The following is a 22,104-nucleotide window of genomic DNA, read 5'->3' on the forward strand; positions in this document are numbered from 1 at the left end:
TTCATTATACATCTGACTAAACTTGACTAAACTTGACAAAAGGTACAGTACAATGGCTTATTTGGCTTTGGTCTGAGTTTCAAGTGAACAAATTTGTAAATGTTCATCTTCATGGTGAAATTTGTATCATAGCTTCATAGGTGATGGATGTTCCATCATGAATTGTCATTTATCACCACAATTTCAGTGACACTCAAACACAGGCAAGTTGTTCATATCAGTTTTTATTTACATCACAAGAATCCTTGATTTGAAAAGGAAAAGTTGCATCTATGCCAACACTATACATCCTGTAATGAAGCATGGATGTTTCAACACCGGAAAACTTCAAACCAATTTTGAGTTTGAACAATTCCCTTGAAAAATTTTTCCAGATAGGATGAGTCTGAAAGCTGATCTGAACCAGCTGTAAAAGAAAGCATAGATGAACGGATTGAGCATGGAGTTAAACAGTGCAAGCCAGGCTACAGTTTCAAACACTTCAACAGGCACAAAGGAACTTCCCAAGGACTCAGCAGCTAAGCACAGAAAAAAAGGAGACAAACATATCAGAAAGACTCCCATTACAATTGCCAAAGTTCTTGTGGCCTTTCCTTCCACCTTTCTGGCTGTCAGTCCTTTCTTTTTGCTGTGACAGTTGGTGTTCTGGATGCTGCGTGCCTGTTTCTGAGCCACCAGGAAAATCTTCAGGTAGATTGACAACATTATTATGACTGGAAGGTAAAATAAAAATAAACTTCCCAATCCAGATGTCAACAGAAAACCCAAAGCACAGTTTTCTTGGCAGTTTTCAGAACTCAATCCGACAAAAAGATAACCAACAGCGACAAAAACGGGAGTGCACCAACTTATTACAATCATGATCACAACCACATGACCATTGATCTTATTTCTGTATGTCAGAGGCTGGCACACTGCATAGTACCTGTCAATAGAAATACAACACATGTGAAGGATAGACGCTGTGCTCAGTGTTATGTCAAAGCTGTTTCGTACATTGCAAAGCACATTAGGACTGTGCAAACATGAGGTTGCAGAGAATTCCATATTGAGAGGAAACACCACAAAGCCAACAAGCAGGTCGGTCACAGCCAGAGAAAGGATGAGAAAGTTAGTTGGAGTGTGCAGCTGTTGGAAATAAATAATAGAGATTATTACCAGAAGGTTTCCCAACACAGTTACAGCAGATACAGAGCTGATGAAAATGCAGAATAAAACACATAATGTGGAAGGATTTCTTTTAACTGTGGAAGAAATGGTATTTATCCGATAACAGGGATGTGTGTCGTCAATAAAAGTGCGGTTCAGTGGGTCTCCTCCTGCCATCTTTCTCGATACCTGAAAATCATGTTTTTGTCAGACACACATTTGCAGTTCAATGTTGAATCGAAATCACAAGAACATATTTCAGTTATTGTTATACCTTTTGAACCTTCAGATGCAGAAAGTCATCCATTTCAGCACATGTCCCACGTTGTTCTGCTGTGCAAGAGTTTGACTTTTATCACCACTCAACTCATTATCGTATCAGACGCATCCTGAAGCCGTCCAATCAAATGCTCAGAGATTACATCAGACATGAGAGCAGCTAAGTGGCCCACAAGGCTTGAATGTTTTTCTCTTCAAGAAAACTTGTAAACAAAAACACAACACAAAAAATACCGGCGTTTGTTGACTTTCATGTGGTGGTGCCATCACATATTGCTATAATTGATACATTGTGCTGATCGGATTATTGAACTCCTTAACAGAGTGAATAGAATAATGTACAGGATTTACTAACAATTAATTATCAACCTTCCAGCAACATCCTCTCATACTTTCAAATATGTGTTATGTTTTTCATTGGAAGTTCTGTTAAATCTTTCTTCATCTGCTAAACCTTTTAATTCCATGAAGAACAGTAAATATAATTCATAAGAATAACAAATTACTAAGTCATGATGAGAATTAATTTAAAATACAGATTTATTTCAGTTTAGGGATTGTTAAGCTCAAGAATGTTCTCCACCTCTACTGTTGAAGCAGCTACTTGGAGCTGTGGTCACAAGGTCGTTGGAGGAGGGGAATACCTGACCTTGACCGGGGTTGTCGTAAGGAGGTGAAAGGAATATTTAGAGGATCTCCTCAATCTCTTCAAGATGACCTCCATGGAGGAACCAGAGGCTGAGGTCTCATGCCCCTTTTCCACCACACTGGGTCCCGTGCCGAATCAGGGCCAGGGCCAACTTGGTGCAAATCCCGGGCCTCCTGAAAACCGGTTTGCTTTACCACCGGCCGGGAGCCGAGTTGAAGCCACATCATCACATCATTGCAGAACATCAGTACGTCACTGTGGACATAGCCACTCACATACAAACCACAACAACAATGCAGGACTCCCATGAAGTGTTTCTGGCTGTCTGTTTTTCATGGCGAGCTATCAAAGCATCATCAAGCTGTGTTGCTTAATAGTAAACGTGTTACTGTTAGCCTAGCTGCTAACGAGTACAGTAGCATCAATCATGTCACGGTTAAACAAATTTAGTGAATATATGATGATGCCTATATTTCTCTTTCTAGATGATCTTCAGGACTGTGAGCTGCAGATCTCCTGCTGCCTGGTTCCACTGTCACGCTATAGGTGGACAGATTTCAGCAGCAGTTTGTGCAAAACTTCCGTGTGGCATAACTTGTTCCAATACATCTGTGATCTGATGGAGGATTTTAATCTTTCTGGTGACAGATGTTTAGAGTGTGACTGAAGGGATTCTGCATTCTGTTTACAGAACATAGGTATATTGTCATTGTTGTTCTGCCTCCACTGCTGTTGTTACCATCGTGTCATTAAATACATTGAAGTGAGGAAATCACGACTCTGTGCTTCTTCTTAATTGCCCTGCTGTCATGTGATTAAATTTCCACATTCCTTCAAACTTCTCCTGAAAACAGAATCACTTTTGTGTAAGTAGCGCATGTAGACAGATCATGTAAGCACATTACTGTGCAGGTGTAGGTGATTTTTACCTGCATGGTGCGATGGTAACACAAACATGACGCAAAATCATGTATCTGTCATTACAGCTGCTTTTATTCACACCACACTGCAACAAACACACCGAAGATAAATACTATATAAACAATGGGAAAGTAGTTCAGTCTGTTCATGTTGTCTATTTGCTAGACGTTTTCCAGTAACACCGATGTGAGCTCCCCCTGCTGGCTGCTCCAGGCGCAGCAGGTCCGAATGCTCCATCGGACCGGTGTTCGAACCGCACTTCGTTTTGCTGAATAAAAGCACAAAAACAATAACAGCTTTTAATAAATATTCTCTACATTCATAAACAAACCAAAAAATGCTGTACTGTGCGGACGTGAGTTCGTACTGTAAACAAATCTTACGGGGTTGGGTTGGGTCTGCTCTGGGAGGACGCCTATCCAGACATCCTGCAGGACGGTACCGGTCAGCTGCAGCACGGGCTGGCAAATTGCTGAACGGTACCGGTGAACTGTTTAATGGGGCTGATGAGCTGCGGCGATGCTCCGGTGAACTGTGACCCAACAACTCTATAAAACAAAATCAACACAGATTGTTCGTTTCAAAGTTTGGGATCATTTCTAGCAACTACATTACAGCTTGGTGCTTTAGGAGTAAAACTTACTAAGATACAGAGTCATTCACGAGCTGCTTTATGCTCCAGTTGGATCTGAAATTGGGTCTGTGTTGTCGTGTCAAGTTTGTCCTGAACTTCTGCTGCAGACCACAGCACTAGGAAGCCCCGGATCTCCTCCTCAGACCACCGCTTACTCTTAATATCCATTTCGTGGCTAAACTAAGCTAAATTAAACGCTGCTCCATCATCATTTTCTGATTAAAAAAAAATGGCAACTCTGCGTTTTTCTGGAGGAAAAGTAACACCGCCCCCAGGGCCGGACATAGTCGATACGTGGCGGAGGCCTAATCTGGCCTTGATCTGGCCCAGCACAGAAGTGGTACCCGAAAAAGTCTCTGTTTTTGGGAGCCGGAGCCGGGCCTCGGTCGGTGGGAACACAATAACAGGTTAAAAGTTGGGGCCCGGCCCCGATTCGGCATGGAAACCAGTTTGGTGGAAAAGGGGATTCAGAGGCCTACTGTGGTCTGAAGTCTCAGAGGTGGACTCATGCATCACCCAAGCTGAAGTCACAAAGGTGGTTGGTAAGATCCTCGGTGGTGAGACACTGGGGGTGGATGAGATTGGCCCTTCAGTATCTGGATGTGCAGGGTGCACAAGGGTTCGAGTTCACCCAAACAGGGCACATTGTCAGGACTGAAGGTGGAAACAAATGAAGACCCAAACTGGAAGAATAGAGATTGATGAGCTGTGGCCAGGCGCAGTGGAAAAAAATAGCTTGAAACATTTGTGCCTGAGACCGCCAACTTGGAGAACCAGGATCAACTGTGCTGGACACTACAGACTTGGAGATCCAGAAATGGCTGCACCAGGTCATCTGGAGGTCTGGGCCTTTCTGCGCCAGAGAGCAGGTGTGTTGACCTGCTCCATGATATGCTGGGTGCCTTATAGTGCTGATGGCTTGGGGACGGAACAACTGTGCATCCATTAGATCCATGAAGTGGTTGGCTTGATCTGTCAGGACTGTTGGAGACCCAAATGCAGACTCACATGGCAGATGGCATTCTGATGAGTTTATTTCAGTCTTGAGTCCAAAGGCAGAGACATGAGAAGATCCAAGAAGACCAGGAGCACATGAGGAATGGTGCAGATGGACAACAATCCAACACGGACTGATAGGAAACAGGAGGCTACATACATTCAGGAGGGAAGGAGCTGGGAGTGGATAGGCTAATTGGAAGACTTAAACACGAAGTGTGGCAGACAGAGCACATGTGGAACTAATGACACACAGACAAGGAAAAGAACTGCATCCTGATCTTCTTGTGTTTTGTGGATTTGAAGAAGGCATTTGACCACAACCCTCGAGGTATTTTGTGGGGGTTCTTTTTCAATTGGGAGTCCGGGACCCTTTGTTCTGGGCTGTCCAGTCTCTGTAAACTGAAGTCTGAGTCTGGTCCGCTTTGTCGGAGTACCTTGAACCTTTTCTCGGTGCATGTTGGACTCTATGCAGGAGAACTATGCAAGATTTGCTTTAGCGCTCCCCCTACTGGTCTCCTGTGAAAGCTCACTGTCGTAAACGTTCTGCGCATCACCTCCTTTCCCCACCCCCGCCCCGCGTGCAGAGCACACGTATCTGTCTTTTTGGTTCTGCCATCCGAGCACCTAAGGGTGGCGTTGCTAACGCTAGCAAGGGTTTCATGTTTGTTTTACGTGCTTTTATACTTGTACTCCCGTATGAGTGCCGTGAAGAAGGTTTGTTCTTGCACGATTTAGTCGGGTCAGGTGTTCTGAAAGTTGCAAGGGCTGTTTTCAGGACACAGACCCCAGGGGAAGTGGAGGGACCAGCGAATCACCGTGACAAGTCTTTGTTTACCCCCACAGGGATTCTGAAAAACATTTATTGAGGTAAAAAAAAGTTGCATAGTTCTGCTTTAAATGCTGCGTTTTATCATTGGTTGTGTTCATAATTATTATGGACAGAAATTTTACATACAGTTGAGGCCTGGACAGGGTCCGGTTTTGGAAGACCAGGATTTTGCATTCTCAGGATTTTGCTTTTAACATAAGACATTGTCCTGCTGGCTTCATCGAGCCTGGACCGACAGCATGCACTGGGGTGGTTTGCAGTCAGGTGTGAAGCAACGTGGATGAAAATCAACACCTTCAAAAATGAGGCCATGGTCCTAAAAGAAGGTGGTCTGCCCTCTCCAGGTCGTCAAAGAGTCCCTGCCCAAAGGGGTTGTAACAGCTGGTGTGCTGTAGAAAGAGTCGAGCAGAAAGGCGAAAATCTAAATTTACTGGTCAATCTGTGTTCCCACTCTCACCTGTGGTCATGAGCTCTGAGTCATGACCGAAAGGACAACATCCTGGATGCAAGCAACCAAAATGACCTTCCTCCATGGGGTGGCTGGGTGCTCCCTGAGAGATAAGAGGAGCCTGATCACCAGGGAGTGGTTCAGAGTGTAACCGCTAACTGAAGTGGCTTGTGAATCTGTTTCAGACACCTCCTGGATGCCTCCCTTGGCTAGTTTTCCAGGTACATCCCACCTGCAAGAGGCCCCAGGAAAGACCTATTACTTGCTGGAGAGACCATGTCCCTCGGCTGGCCTGGTAAAATCTTGGGATCCTCTCAGAGGAGCTGGAGGAAGTGTCTGGGGGACAGGGAGTATGGCCATCCCTGCTTAGACTACTGCCTCCATGACCTGACCCGAGGTAAGCGACAGAACACAATGGATGGATGGATGGATAGATGGATGGATGGATGAGCTGGGCTTATTAATGGTCAGGAAGCCCTCGTTTTGTGGGAGGGAGACCAACTATGAGACTGTGAATTTATCATACTATTGTTGTGAAATTGCACTTTACAAATTAAAAATTTTTGGAATCGTGGAACTGGCAGCTCATTCTGTTCAGTCCTTCCCACAACATCCAGGCTAACCACACTGATCTGACCTAGCCAAAGGGGGAGGTGGAGTGGCTGTGTGGCACCTTGATGTTAGCATACAGCGGGTCCAAGGTACTGTCCTCTCAGGTGGAGAAGCTCACATACTGGGTGAAGAATGTGTCCTCGGGTTCCTAACTGGTGATGCCGGGGTACTGGGTTCTGATTCCATCAGATTCAGATTCATAAATACATGCCATACATTCATTGTTTGATCAGCAGCTGTTAAGAGGTTATGTTTTAGATCTCATACACTGAAATAATGAATTATACTATCATGAATGCTTTGTCCAGTGAAGCTGGACAGAGTTAATTTTAAACAGAGGAAGCCAACGTTGTAGTGAAACTTTTTTATGGTGGTTTTATCAAGATAAGAATCAGAATCAGCAACGGGTTCATTGCCAAGAACAGTAGCCTATAGAGTAATTTGTTTTGATGGAGGTGCAAACATAGACAAAAGAAGGGGCAGATTTAAAAAAGGCACAGGTATAAAATACAAATAGGAGGAAATAAGACAGAAACAAATCACATTTTAGCAATAACAGCAACAATAAATATGGTGACGATTTACAGAATTAACATAATTTACAAAAATTTCAATATTGCAAAGGTCAGAGGTCTTTACAGTGATGTTTATGGGGCTGAAGATTGACTGAAGTGTGTAGTGGGTTATTGTGCGTGTGTGGGAGGGTGAATTGTCAGTGGGGGACTGACCCCCAATGCACACTGGATGTGGTCCGGCTGCGTTCCGGCTGCGGTCCGTCTCCGGTCCCGTATACCGCAGCACTGTGATTCACACTGCCTGCGGTGTCTCTGCAGTCCGCTGGCGGAGGTTGCCAGATATGTCGCTCTCCCCGTAAACAATATGACCCGTTTAACTCAATAGAAAGCAGCCCAAACCACCACCTTGGTTGAAAATGCACGTTAAAACCGTATTTGTATGATTAAAAAACACGTCATAAACACATAATCATTTCATCAACCCGTCCGACGTGTTCAAAAAAGGACGCTTGATTTGGCAGAAACCCGCTCCATCTGGCAACTCGGAGCTGCTTCGGTCACAGAGCTGTATTGAGCCATTTTGGTGTCATTTGACTTTTCAGCAGTGATGAAGTACAAAAGCGTTCATTCTTCTAAAGCGTATAATGACTACATGACGTTGTTTGTTCTGTATTCTACCAGAAGAAGTAAAAAAATAGAAAATTAAGGCAAAAACACGACACAGATTTTATTTTGAAGTCACTTATTTTGGAGCACGTATCGCGTTTCCTTCCTTCACCCGACTTGCTTTTGTCTGAATTTTGACACAGTAGGCCTGCGGCATCCGGAAAAATAGGATCCTTGCAGAAAGAGACCGCAGCTCCGCAAGGGCTCCGGAGGCAGACCGAAGCCGGACCGCGGCCGGTGTGAACCACAGCATTGATTTTAATGAGTACGGATTAGCTGCGGTGTCTGGACCGCAGGCGTCCAGTGCTGATGGTCCGGGAGTCTGAGGTGAGTTTACATAGCTTCACGTGCTGCCTCCTGTCTGTCAGGAAGTCTGTAATCCACCTGCAGGTGGAAACTGGTACCTTCAGCTGGTGGAGCTTGTCCTGCAGTAGAGCTTGAATGATGGTGTTGAAAGTGGAACTGAAGTTCACAAACAGGATCCTGGCGTAGGATCGTGGTGAGTCCAGGTGCTGGAGGGTGAAGTGCAGAGTCATGTTTAGCCGATTCCGGCTCCATCCAAATGCAGTGAGAACATGGTCGCTCCCTGGGTCGAGCCAACTTTCCTCGTTTGCTGCACTTTTGTTCGTGTGAGGCTTCTGTAATGCACGACACATGACTCCATTGTGGAGATGTCATTTCCTGTTATTTTGAGCTTCTGTGCTTCCTTCTGAAAGTCAGCGATTTGTATGGCTCGCAGAAAAATCATGTACAACAGAACAACTGCAACACGAATGTAAGCATCCATTCCCACATAGCAGAGACATTTGGGCCACATTTGGCTGGAAGCTGGGACAGGTGGCATTCGGTCGGCACTGGCATGCAGCATGTGAACCAAACATGGCCCAGATTGGCAGAGGTGGTGCCTTCTTTAAGGTGGCAAACCGAATGTGGGCCAGATGTTGAGTTTAATATGTGACCCACATGTCAAATTTGACCTGTCTTGACAGGTCTGTTCTTCATGTAAAGATAAGCTCACAATGACAGATATTATTGTTTGTACCAAATGCAATAAGACTTAAATTTCAGGTGTGAAATACCATTAAGTTTAATTGGCCTCTTTAATGCACAATATTTTTTGGCCTTTTTCTAGAGCCTGATCAAATTATTTGTGCTCTCATTCATCGTTCATGCTGTTAAATCTGACAAAGATTTTATTTTATTTTATTTTATTTTATTTTTTTAATGTATGTTGACATTTCAGTAACATCTGTAGACAAATAAAAATCACACTTTTTCCTGGAGACGATTTTGGGTCCATTTACTATCATTAAAACCACTTATTTTCATTCTAGCATATTGCAAATAGCATATATAAATATATATATAACTTCAAAATTACAGTTTTATTACTGCTGTAGCCTACTATTTGCTGATAATATATTTTTTGCTTTTCAAAGTTAAATCTGAAAAAAAGGACAAAATTCATGACTATTTTATAAAGTGAAGCATTATCCACAGCATCATTGAAAATCAAGAACACTTAAATCAAAAGCAGAGGGAGTCTCTCGACTCACCTACACAGCCCTTTTTTATATGCTGATAATAAAACCATCTAGTGCATGGATAAGATGCTTTTTAAATATTTTTGGAAAAACCTGTTGTCGTGAATACATGTGAGAATGAAGGACTCAACTTCACAGACTTTGATACACTGAACAAAAAATTTAAGATTAAATGTGTCAAACTGTTGTGAAAAAACATAACTCAATGTGGATTTTTATTTCTAGCCATGCTATCTGGTTGGAGGCCTAACATTTTCTCTAGAGTGTAACTATAACATTGAAAAAAATCCTGTTCATCTTTCAAACTTCCATAAACAAGTTTTGCTTGCTTGGTCCTGATATAAATTTCTCTGCATAAAGTTCTACAAAAATAATTCTACCAATTAGTCATGATAAATTAAGAATTTTAGTTAGCAGGACCACAAACTATTGAAACATTTGTGATAACTGAAGATGTTATGTTAATGTTATGTTCACGAAAGAAAACTTTTCAAACTTAGAAAAATGATTCCAGTGGAATTAGGAATTTGAGTTGAAACGGTTAAGCCGTTGCCTTGTGTGCACGATAAGAAATTATTTATCCCCTCAGACAAGTATTTAATGTCTCCCATAACCAGGGACGGCTGGTATAAATGGGCTAACAGGGCTAAGCCCTCCCAGTACAAAAAGTCAGCTAATACAAAAAAGATGAGAAAATTATAACTTACAACAGATTGTTTTAAGTTTAGATTAAACCAAAGGCAGCAGCAGCACCAATCAGTCAAAAGGAAAACATAGAATATCTCTAAATGGGCTGATTTTTTTACAGCCCCAGCAGATACATTCATTTCGTTCTTGTGATTGACAGGTGTCATGTCCCGCCCCCCGTGGTTTGCTGAGCATTTTGGGCTAACTTCAGTTAGGCCACAGGCCACTGACTTTTGACCAATAGCGGCGATTTACGCAGCGGTGCTGCTGTTTGTGCCAGAGTTGGGAAGGAGGGAGAAAAAGTTCAGCGATGACGGGCCTTAGCATGAACGAGGCGGACTATTTGCTTTCGATAATCCCATTATTTGGACTGATTAAATGCACTTGCCACGCTGTCTATCGAGACGGACTTCATCCAAACTTTACCCAACTTCAACAGCATGGTGGTTAACCTGTTTGCATCCCAGAAAGGCGTCGATGTGAGCTCCTTTTCAAATAAGGTAGGCCCATGTTGACTTGTGACGCCTTGTTTTTGCTGAGGTTAGCTGTTGTACTGAAGGCGTTTGGCTACATGTCACCAAACAGCAGGCTATCTGAGGGCAATCGTTGAAGTTGGGTTGGCACACATCTGTAGTGCATAAATGTGTGAGTGTGTGCGTGTGACAGAGAGAGAGAGAGAGAGAGAGAGAGAGAGAGAGAGAGAGAGAGAGAGAGTTGATATAGAGCACTAAAAAAGTATAGTGTACCTGTAATTGATGTAACTGTGTGTCACAGGTGATGTTGCTTTTGCAACTCTGTTAACTATTTAATCTGTATTATGGAAGCATTTGTTAGCCCCCCCAGCAAATTTTACCACCAGCTGCCACTGCCCATAACAATGAAGCTGAAATCTCAGGTGCTTCTATTAACAGTCAAAACAAAAAAAGAATTTGTTAGGGAAAGAAATGTAACAAAACTTTCACTTGATAAAAGAGAGGTTTCTAGTCAGCTGGGTGGTCAAGTGACGTCACGTTAATTCATTTCCAAATCAAACAAAACTGGAGTATGGTAAGATGGAGCGATAGCATCATATGAGCAGGATAATACTGATGGGATAAGCCGGTTATCAACAAAGTAATAGTGTATACGGGAAAAGGTGGTATCCGTCCTGTGTTTCGTTGAAGATATTGCAGATTTCAAATACAAAGGAATACTTCAAGCGAATTACTAAAAATAAATGAGCCCCACGGCGCCCAAAAATGAAAATTGAAAGCTGTTTATAAATGAAATTTCGCATAACAAAACAGAGCTGCAGAGAAACACATCTGACATGCGCAGTGCCTGGCACGGACCCCATGAGCTTGCTCAATTTTGATTTATTAAGGGAAAATTGTATCTATGTTGATACTGTACTCGATACTGTACATCCTGTAATGAGAAACTGGGAAACTTCAAACCAATTTTGTGTGAGAGAAATTCCCTTGGAATATTTTTCCAGATAGAATGAGTCTGAAAGCTGATCTGAACCAGCTGTAAAACAAAGCATAGATGAATGGATTGAGCATGGAGTTAAACAGTGCAAGCCAGCCTGCAGTTTCAAACACTTCAGCAATCACAAACGACTTCCCCAAGAACTCAGCAGCTATACAAATAAAAAAAGGAGTCCAACATATCAGAAAGACTCCCATTACAATTGCCAAAGTTCTTGTGGCCTTTCCTTCCACCTTTCTGGCTGTCAGTCCTTTCTTTTTGCTGTGACAGTTGGTGTTCTGGATGCTGCGTGCCTGTTTCTGAGCCACCAGGAAAATCTTAATGTAGATACACAACATTATTATCACAGGGAGATAAAATGAAAACACTGGTCCGAAAGTATTTGGAAGAAATAAACAGTTTTCTTGACATTTTTCAAAGTTCAGCCCGGTAACAACAAAACCAACAGCAACCAGAACTGAAATGCACCAGGCCACAACAATCATGATCACAACAACATGAACATTAATTTTAGTTCTGTATGTCAGAGGCTGGCACACTGCATAGTACCTGTCAATGGAAATAAAACACAAGTGGAGGATAGACGCTGTGCTCAGTGTCACATCAAGGATGTCTCCCACTTTGCAAAGCGCATCAGGACTGTAGAAACACGAATTTGCAGAGAATTCCATATTGAGAGGAAACATCACAAAGCCAACAAGCAGGTCGGTCACAGCCAGAGAAAGAATGAGAAAGTTAGTGGGAGTGTGCAGCTGTTGGAAATAAATAATAGAGATGATTACCAGAAGGTTTCCCAACACAGTTACAGCAGATACAGTGCTGATGAAAATGTAGAATAAAACACATCTTGTAGAAGGTGTTTTTTTGACTGTGGAAGAGATGATATTTATCTGAAAACAGGGATGTGTGTCGTCAATAAAAGTGCGGTTCAGTGGGTCTCCTCCTGACATCTTTCTGGATACCTGAAAATTGCATGATTGTTAGACACACATTTGCAGTTCAATGTTGAAGAATCCAAATCACAAGAACATATTTCAGTTATTGTTATACCTTTTAAAGCTTCAAATGCAGAATGTCATCCATTTCAGCACTTGTCCCACGGTGAGCTGCTGTGCATGAGTTTGACTTTTATCACAACTAAACACATCATCATATCAGACACATCCTGAAGCCGTCCAATCAAATGCTCGGAGATTACATCAGACATGAGACCATCGAAGTGACCCACAAGGCTTGATTGTTTTTTTTTTCTTCAAGACAATTTATAAACAAAAACACCCGATTTTATTGACTTTCATGTGGTGGTGTCATCACATATGGCTATATTTGATACATTGTGTTGATCACATTGTTAGAATAATGCATTTAAAAGCAATTAATCATCAACCTTCCAGCAGCATGTTCAGCTCCTCACACACTTTGAACTATGTGTTGTTATGTTTTTCATTGGAAGTTCTGTGAAATCTTTCTTCATCAACTAAACCTTTTACTTCCACAAAGAGAAGTAAATATGATTCAGGATCCATGTAAACAGTGTGGCGTGAGCGGCAGAGGAACAGTGAGCACGAAGAGATGAGTCGAAGTTGAGCGGTCCACTTCTTTTTATTTTCTTGTGCAAAAATCAACAATAAAGTGCAGAAGTGCCAAAAGTGCAAAAAGGTGCATTGGAGGATTTCCGGAGTCAGGCTCCCCAGCAGCAGCACACAGCTCACAGCTGCCACCAACACAATCACAGTGTCTCTACTGAGTGTCTTCGGGCCCTTAAGTACACCCAGCTTAATAGGGTAAAACCATAAAACTCCAGGAGGTATAAAACATAATATTAGATCTCTAAAAATATGTTAAAATCCTCCACTATAAACTCATAATTTTAACCTAAAGAAAACAAAACCCATACTTAAGAATAAACCAGACTAACGACCCAAATAAATACATGAAATCCTAAACTATATCTAAAATCCGTGAAACCACCTCCTATCCATTTCCACTCTTAGTCCAGCCCAGAACTTTCTTTAGTGGTGTCCGTCCCCCAGGGAATCTTTTGGCCGGACACCACTCCTGGACACAAGAGCAGAAAGGTGAGTTAAAAATCACACACACTCTTCACCACATTCACACACCCAACACCTTCTCCACACTCACTGCATGCATGCCAACACCTAAAAGAAAAGCTAATTAAAAACAGGCACATATATTGCACGTTAACCAATCTTGATTTGTCATTTGTTTGTCTTGCAGGTCCGCCGCCACACCCGACCAGACCCACAGACAAACATCTCCAATAAATAAACAAATAATTTAAAAAGACAATCGCTGTGCAAATGATTCTTTGTTATGTTCAAATTAGCTTCTCTAAAGTGCTGTGTGCAATAGTGCAATGTGAATGAGAGAAAGGTGTCTCAGTGCAAAGTGCAGTGCATTTCACCAGTGACAAACGCCTGTTCGTCACATTTCCCCCTCCTTCTCCATGGCGAAGCCTCCATCTTCTGTACTCCTGGAGAGACAGTCCGCCACGATGTTGGACTTGCCGGGTCGGTACCGAACCGTGAAGTTGTATGGCTGCAGGGTGAGGTACCATCCAGTAATGCGGTTGTTGGCATCCTTCATCCTGTGCAGCCACTGGAGGGCACGGTGGTCTGTCTCCAGGTCGAAGTGACGTCCCAGCAGGTAGTACCTGAGACTGTCAACTGCCCATTTCACAGCCAAGCACTCCTTCTCCACTGTCGAGTACCTGGTCTCGCAGTCCAGCAGTCTCCTCTCCCCCTCCTTCTCCTGGATCAAGACGGCCCCCAATCCACTTTGCGAGGCATCCGTTTGAAGGATGAAGGGCTGACTGAAGTCAGGGCTGTGTAGGACCGGCTCTGTGCAGATGGCCTCCTTTAGATCCCTGAAGGCCTGCTCACACTCTTCTGTCCAATGCACTCTGTTGGGAGCTGCATTCTTGGTCAGACTTGTTAACACCGCAGTTCTGTCAGAAAAATTTGGCACGAACTTCCTGTACCAGCGAACCAATCCAATAAATCCTCTCACCTTCTTTTTGGTGGTGGGGACTGGGAACGCTTGAATGGCCTCCATCTTTTCAACCTGTGGCTTGATCTTCCCAAAGCCGATGGTGAAACCCAGGTACAGTACCTCCTGGCGGGCCACTGAAAACTTCCTGGGGTTGATGGTCAGTCCAGCTGCTCTTATCCGGTGCAGAACTTCCTGGAGGTGGTGTAGGTGTTGTTCCCAGGAGCTACTGTAAATCACCACGTCGTCCAGATAGGCAGCCGAGAAATCAGATACATCCCTCAGTATGTGGTCCATCAGGCGCTGGAACGTTGCTGGAGCCCCCTGTAGACCAAATGGCATCACCTTGAACTGGTACATACCAAATGGTGTCTTGAATGCTGTCAGTTCCTTTGCTTCTGGGGCCAGCGCCAGCTGCCAATAACCTTTACTGAGATCCAGGGTGGTGATGTACGCTGCTCCTCCAACTCTCTCCAACAGGTCATCGACTCGTGGCATCAGGTATGGATCGAAGTTGGAAATGGAGTTGAGGTACCTGAAATCAATGCAGAATCGCAAAGAGCCATCTTTCTTGGGTACCAGTACGATTGGGCTGCACCACTCACTACTGGACACTTCAATGATTCCCATTTCCAGCATGAGCGTGATTTCATTTTGTAATACTGGCACCAGCCGCTCAGGGATCCTGTAGCTCCGCTGACGGACTGGGGCATCCTTCTTCAGTTTTATCTTGTGTTGGACCAACAAAGTGAAGCCTGGGGTCTCCTTAAAAAGAGACGGGTCAAGCAGTGGCTGAATGGCTTCCTGCTGAGTGGAAGAAAGGTGGGAGAGGTCAACTGAAACCGTTTCTTCTGCACCAGTTGGAAAGTATTTCTCTGTGACCTTGTCGTCCTGCACAGCTCGAACCAACAACTGCTCTGATGGCTCCTGACGAACATGAAACTCTTTCAACAGGTTAACATGAAAAACCTGGTGCTTCTTTTGCCTGTCTGGCATGTAGAGCTCATAGATCACTTTCCCAACCTGCTTGGTGACTTCAAACGGTCCATGCCATTTAGCAAGCAGTTTGCTGTCATTGGTTGGTAGCAACAACAGTACTTTCTGGCCTGGTTGGAAGACTCTCTCCTTCGCCTTTTGGTCAAACCACGCTTTCTGACGTTGCTGTGCTTCCTTCAGGTTGTCCTGAGCCAGTGCTGCCATAGCCTCCAGTCGCGCTCTCATCTTGATGACGTAGGCTATGATGATGTCACCCTCACTCTCTGTCTGCTCCCAGTAGTCCTTCAGGAGGTCCAGGGGCCCCCTCACCTGGCGTCCATACAGCAGCTCGAAGGGTGAGAAGCCGGTGGATGATTGTGGGATCTCCCGGTATGCAAACAGGAGATACGGCAGCCATTGGTCCCAGTCAGTACCTGTGTCACAAACAAACTTGCGCAGCATGTGTTTCAGAGTCTTGTTGTAGCGCTCTACCGGCCCGTCCGTTTGAGGGTTATAAGGTGTGGTCCTGATCCCCTTAACCCCCAACAGCTGGTAGACCTGCTTTAGTAGTTTTGACATGAAGTTGGTTCCACAATCAGTCAGAATTTCTTTGGCTACTCCAACTCTCGAGAACAGTTGGAGTAGACAATTAGCAATCTGTTTTGCTTTGACTGAACGCAATGGAAAAGCCTCTGGGTATCTGGTAGCATAATCACAAATGACCAAGATGAAACGGTTACCAGAAGAACTTTTCTCCAGTGGACCAACAATGTCATCAATCAATCAATCAATCAATTTATTTTTGTATAGCCCAGTATCACAACAACAGTTGCCTCAGAGGGCTTCAAGATGTTACATTGATTGGTAAAAATAAAAACAGTGAATAAGCATAATATTAATATGTCAAATTCACAGTAACGAGACAAGTCCATGCCAATCCTCTCAAAAGGAGTACCAATTATTGGCAGAGGTTGTAACTGGGCCTGAGAAACTCCCCTTCCTGCTGTGAGTTGACATTTCTCACATGATTTGCAGAATTTCGAAACCTCCATGTACATGCCTGGCCACACAAAACGACTCCCGATTCTGCGCAGTGTCTTTTGAAAAGCCATGTGACCGGCCCAGGGAATGGAATGACCCAGTTCCTTCACCTGCTGTCTGAACTGACGAGGCAGTGCCAGAGCTTCACTCTTATCCGTGACCTGATACAATATACCATTTTTAACTACGTGTCTGGCCTCATCCAAATGTTTAGTTTCCCCCTGATTGGCAACTTTTTCAAACCAACAATTAAGAGATGGATCCTGCTTCTGCAGTGCACCAATGTCAGATGGGATGTCAAACTCCACCGGACTGAGTGGTTTTGACACTTCATTTCTGTCTTTGGGAGAACCCGTAAACTTGTCTCGCCTTCTCTGAGCTTTTGATTTTCTAATCTTTCCTGGCTGAGCCTCAAACTTTTCCTCCCAATAAGGAAGCTCCTCCAAAAGAGCCTGAGCTTTTTGAGCTCTGGTGAGAACATGTACAGGGTTAAATGGACCATCTTCATTCTTTTTTGGTTTCACATTAGCCTGTCCTTTGTTTGGTTACCAAGTGACATCAGATCAAGCAGAGTAGGCACATCATTGGATGGTACAATGGTAAACACAAGCATATGACACAAAACATGCGTGTGTTATTAATGCGAAAGTTACAAATGTAACTACGGTTGTTTGAATCCTGGATGACTGCCAGAGGCGGTGCTTAAAGCACTGGAATGTTCCCTTTGTGCATGCGTATGTATACCAACAACGTCACTCATGAACCCTGGGTGACCCAGCAACTGTATAAATTCGGGTCCCTGACCCAGGCTCGGCTCCTATGGAATCTTCTCACATGACCATGAGGATTCCGAGTGACAGAGTGCTGTGGCGGTCATCCCGGATTCATAGAACTGTAGTTACATTCGTAACTTTCGTTCCATTTCATTTCATTTCTACTGACCGCCAGAGGCGGTTCTTAAAGCATTGGAATGACGTATGCCAACTTGGTCACGAGGAATCCCAGAGACCAACCTCACTGAGAACCCATTGCAGGGTCCACTACCACCCACAGTGCATGCAGGTAGAACTGTGGAGATGGTGCCAGGCTTCGTCCAAACGGCAGCAGCACATAGCTCGTCCAAGGGCACCCCCTTCAGGGCGACCCATGACATGGGCACTGCCCTGGTGGAATGGCAATGCACACCCTTGGGTAGAGGCGAGCCTGCAGCCTGATAGGAATGGTGAATGGTGTCCACAAGCCAGTGGGACAGGCGCTGCCTGTAGAGAGCAGACCGGGCTACGTCCAAAAAGACTGCAGAAGTCCAGGACCACGGTGACCGGCAGAGCACAAGGTCCTCCATACGGCCGTTGCACCACTGTGCAACCAACCTCCACCTACTATCATACAGCCACCTGGTAGATGGCACCCAGCATTCAAGGTGGTCCGCCTGACAGGCTCCAAACAGCTGCCCAGCAGCGAGTCGGGCCCCTCAGTTGCCAAGGTGCAGAGACAGAGACGGTGAGGGTGGGGGTGCCCCACCCAGCCCCCATGCTGAGACAGCAGATCCCTCCTGCTGAAAAGGCACCATGGTTGGCTGTGGGACAACCTGCGGAGCAGAAGAAACCAAGCCTGTGCTGGCCAGTAGGGGGCCACCAGCAGCAGTGTGTGCCCCTTTGAAGAACTCTGATGGGCGTCGACCAAAGCAGAGGGGTCGGTGGGAAGGCCTACAGAAGGACTTGTGGCTAAGAGTGCACGAGCGCATGCTGGCCCAGAGGCCAGTGGCTCTCCTCAGGGTGTTAAGCGGACAGTTAGTCACTTCCTTAAGCAACCCCCAGTGCACATTTGCCATATGGAGGCACCATGCTCCTGGTGGAGGATTCCAACAGGAGAGGGAGTCTGCCAGCACGTTGAGGCCCCTGCAGGCACACAACCTGCAGGCTGACCAGGTTGCTGACCGCCCGCAACGCCACTGGGACGCCTGCAATCACCAGATGGGCCTGCCCGTGAAGCCCAGCTGAAGCTATGCCCAGGATTGGGATGGACCCCCCGGCGGGGACCGCAGCCACCGCCCTGAGCTGAGCCCACAACGCCACAACAGCAGGGTCCGTACAAAGCCTGGGGAAGGACGTAGCATGGCCGTCACCAGCTACAAGACCAGAGTGGACGCCACGTGTGCCCTGTATTCCACACTTATTAGACCCTCCCCCCCCCCTTCCTCCATCTGTAATGGAGATTTACCATCTCAAAACACTCCCCCCCCCCCCCCCCCCCCCCCCCACACACACACACACACACACACACACACACACACACAGTTCTTCAAAGCCTATATTATACAAATCTCAAACTAAACTTTTTGCTCAATGTAAAACAATCTTATATAATAATGTTAATTGACTTCATCATATGACCTCAGACTTGGTCTCTATTTGTACATTTGCCTGAAGCAAATGACCAATACATCACAGTTGCAGCCCAGAAATCACACTGTAAGTGTTATCTGACCAGAAGCCCCCCTATCGGTCCCAAAGGCCAGCGAGAGAAACTTTTACTAAAATGATTAGATTTTAAACCAGCAAAATCGGTTAAAAACCTGGGCGTGATTTTTGACTCTGAGCTAAATTTTATTCCACACATTAAAAACATAACTAAGATTGGATTTTATCATCTTAAGAATATAGCCAGAGTCGCCCATTTCTCTCTCAGGCCAGTACAGAGGTGCTAATGCAGCTTTTATCTCCTGTAGAGTAGACTACTGTAATGCCTTGCTCTCTGGTCTTCCCAAAAAGAATATTTCAAACCTACAGTTATTACAAAACTCAGCCGCCCTGCTGATGAGGACCAGGGGGCGGAGCCACATTACACCGGTTTTACAGTCGCTGCATTGGCTCCCTGCCCGCTTCAGGATCGATTTTAAAGTTCTCTTATTAGTTTTTAAATGTCTTAACGGCCTTGAACCTTCTTATTTAGCTGATCTGTTTTTACCGTATCGACCCTCACGGCCCTGAGGTCCTCTGGCAGTGGCTTATTGTGTGTTCCTAAAGCCAGAACCAAGACGCATGGCGAGTCGGCTTTCAGCCATTACGGCCCCCGCCCGTGGAACAGCCTGCCGGAGAACCTCAGGACCGCAGAGACTGTTGATATTTTTAAAGGGAGGTTAAAAACGCACCTTTTTAATCAGACTTTTAATTGACCTTTTATAGTGCTCTCATTTCCATCTTTTTTTAATGTAATTCTATTCTATTTTAGTATGTACTTCTAACTTATTGTACTTATTTACTTTATAATCTTATCTTACTTTGTATCACATCTTATTAAGTTTTTAGCTGTTTAACTCCAGTGTTTCCTGAAGGGGGTCCTTCACACCGGGAGCTGGATCCAGTCCTCTGCTGGGGTTACTGTGCTCGGGTCCTCTGGTCCCAGCTGGCCTGGGGGGCTCCTCACTTTGGTGTGCAGGTTCCCTTGGTCTGACGGGGTCGGGGGTCGAGCGCTGGGGCCCCAGTATTAATGAACTTCGACTTCTCCTGGTGTGGGCGGCCCCACTGGTGGTGTTTCCCATGATGCTCAGTGCCATGCCATGTCTCCTCTGTTGTGCGCAGCAAAATGGGAGCGTGTCTGTTTGTATGTGTGTGTGCACCTGGCTGTCTGTGCGTATGTGTGTGTGTGTGTGTGTGTGTGTGTGTGTGTGTGCATGGTAAATACTGATTGATAGTGCGTTTTTGTTCTTTTTTGTTTTTATGACCGTTTTTTGCTGTTCAGCACTTTGCGTAGTTTTTATGAATATGAAAAGTGCTCTACAAATAATGATTGATTGATTGATTGATTGATATATCCTAGATTTAGATTCTTCGTGATACAGTAACTGGCTGGCTTTGTGTTTGCAAAAATACACCCCTACAGTGCAAGATGCCACACTTTTGTGGAGCATATGGATGCTCAAATGAACGTTCCTTCAAAACAAGAGCCTACGGAATCACCTTTGACTCGTAAGAAATGACTTGAGATAACAAGTTATTTTGAAACTGAAGTTTTAGAAATGTTTCTACCATTTGTTTACATAATAATCATTGAATATTTATTTTTTACATTTCCTTTAACATCTTACTGTTATTTAGGTTTTCACAATGGCATTCAAGCAAAGGCTACATGAATTGCCCCAACAATATCATTATTTAGCTCAGTTATTTTGTTCTTACCATTAATGTTAAAAGAAAGAAGGGTGTAAAATGTTGTCAATAATTCATATATCTTGGTATCGTCTCATGTCAATAAAGCTAGGGTAGACGATGTTGTCCAAAGCACTTTTTGTCATACTGGGTGAAATGCTCCTTGCCCCCTGGGAGGAGTCAATACATTATGTGGACGGAAAAAGGTGCGGAAAAAAATCTGACAACTGTAATGGCCACAGGACAGTAAAAACTCCGATAAATCGCAAGGCGCAGACCGCTCTTAAGAAACCAATCAGATGCCCCCCCCCCCCACGTGAAAAATAGAACGAAGCAGAGCGGGCACACTGCAGAGCGCGAGCCGCGGCATGCGCGGCTGTTTTTTGCGGCGTTTTTCTCCTTACTGACGAGTAAGTCAATGACGATTATTGTCTCTAATGGCCTGTCATATGCGTTTCTGTGCAGGCAGTCAGATAGGTTAACATGGGAGGCGATCTGAAACTCCGTGCGCAGCGACGAATGAACTATCCCCTTGATCTTTAAAACTATACACATGTTGTCACGAAACCCTAAAATAAAAACACAAACATCATTTCCAACTGGCTGCGGAATTCTTTGACTTTTGTGGAATAATTATTTTTATGCTAAAGCAAATGGACCCAAGTCTAAACTTTTACATTATGCATGTTAGTGATATTTAATGTATAGAACTATGTGAATCATTTAGCAAAAGATCATTCTGAATCATTAAATTAATTAGGTTTTATCAAAACGATGGCCATGGGGCAAGATAAACCAAAAGCCTTGGGGTAAATCGAACCAATATGAATCACAATTCATATAATGTACATACATTATTTGTTTAGTTTAAGTTTAAAATATCATGTGGGTCAAGTTACCCCTTTATATTTAATATATGTATTAATTGAACATATAAAATATCAAACTGTTAAATGTTTAACATAAAAACTGACAATTTAATTTCACTGTGTGTGTGTGCGGCTATGGCAGGTAGTGCTCTACTATCTACTTTTTTTAATTTAATATTCAAGTCCATGGTTATAATTATCCGTAAATATGCAATACATAACTACATCTCTGGCATTTATAACAAATCAAACCGTTTAAAAATTGGTTGAAAATTGAGCAAGCTATGGTTAATTAAATAGTACACACTCCATAGGCATTAATGTTATCAGTGAGCCAGCAGCCCCTCTGTAAGATGGCCGCCGTGTAGCGACACCAGCCCTCATTAGCTCACAGCGTCTGTAAGCTATCTAGCCTTTCTATGTAAATCTATGGTCAGGAGGCTCCCGTTCTGTGGGAGGGAGATCAACTATGAGATTGTGAATTTATTGTACTATTTTTTTTGGAAACTGCGCCTTGCAAATAAAAAATATTTGGAAAAAAGAGCCTCTTAGATGAAGCTTTGTCATCAGTCATATGCTGCCGGGCTGCAACTAACGATTATTTTCATAATCGATTAACTGGACAATTACTTAAATGATTAATCGAGTCATCGGACAAAC

The 22,104-nt window shown here is 44.1% G+C and overlaps 2 protein-coding genes across 2 annotated transcripts; both read right to left on the minus strand.

The window, feature by feature from the left end:
- Positions 1–327: 327 nt before the first annotated feature.
- Positions 328–1,326, minus strand: LOC115402392 (trace amine-associated receptor 1-like). Its single transcript, XM_030110904.1, has one exon. The coding sequence runs from the start codon at positions 1,324–1,326 to the stop codon at positions 328–330; it is 999 nt and encodes a 332-aa protein (XP_029966764.1).
- A 10,036-nt stretch (positions 1,327–11,362) lies between these two features.
- On the minus strand, positions 11,363–12,352 carry LOC115402393 (trace amine-associated receptor 1-like). Its single transcript, XM_030110905.1, has one exon. It carries the CDS (start codon positions 12,350–12,352, stop codon positions 11,363–11,365), a length of 990 nt encoding a protein of 329 aa, XP_029966765.1.
- Between the last annotated feature and the right edge of the window lie 9,752 nt (positions 12,353–22,104).

Source organism: Salarias fasciatus, chromosome 15, assembly GCF_902148845.1.
Source record: "Salarias fasciatus chromosome 15, fSalaFa1.1, whole genome shotgun sequence".
NCBI lineage: Eukaryota > Metazoa > Chordata > Actinopteri > Blenniiformes > Blenniidae > Salarias > Salarias fasciatus.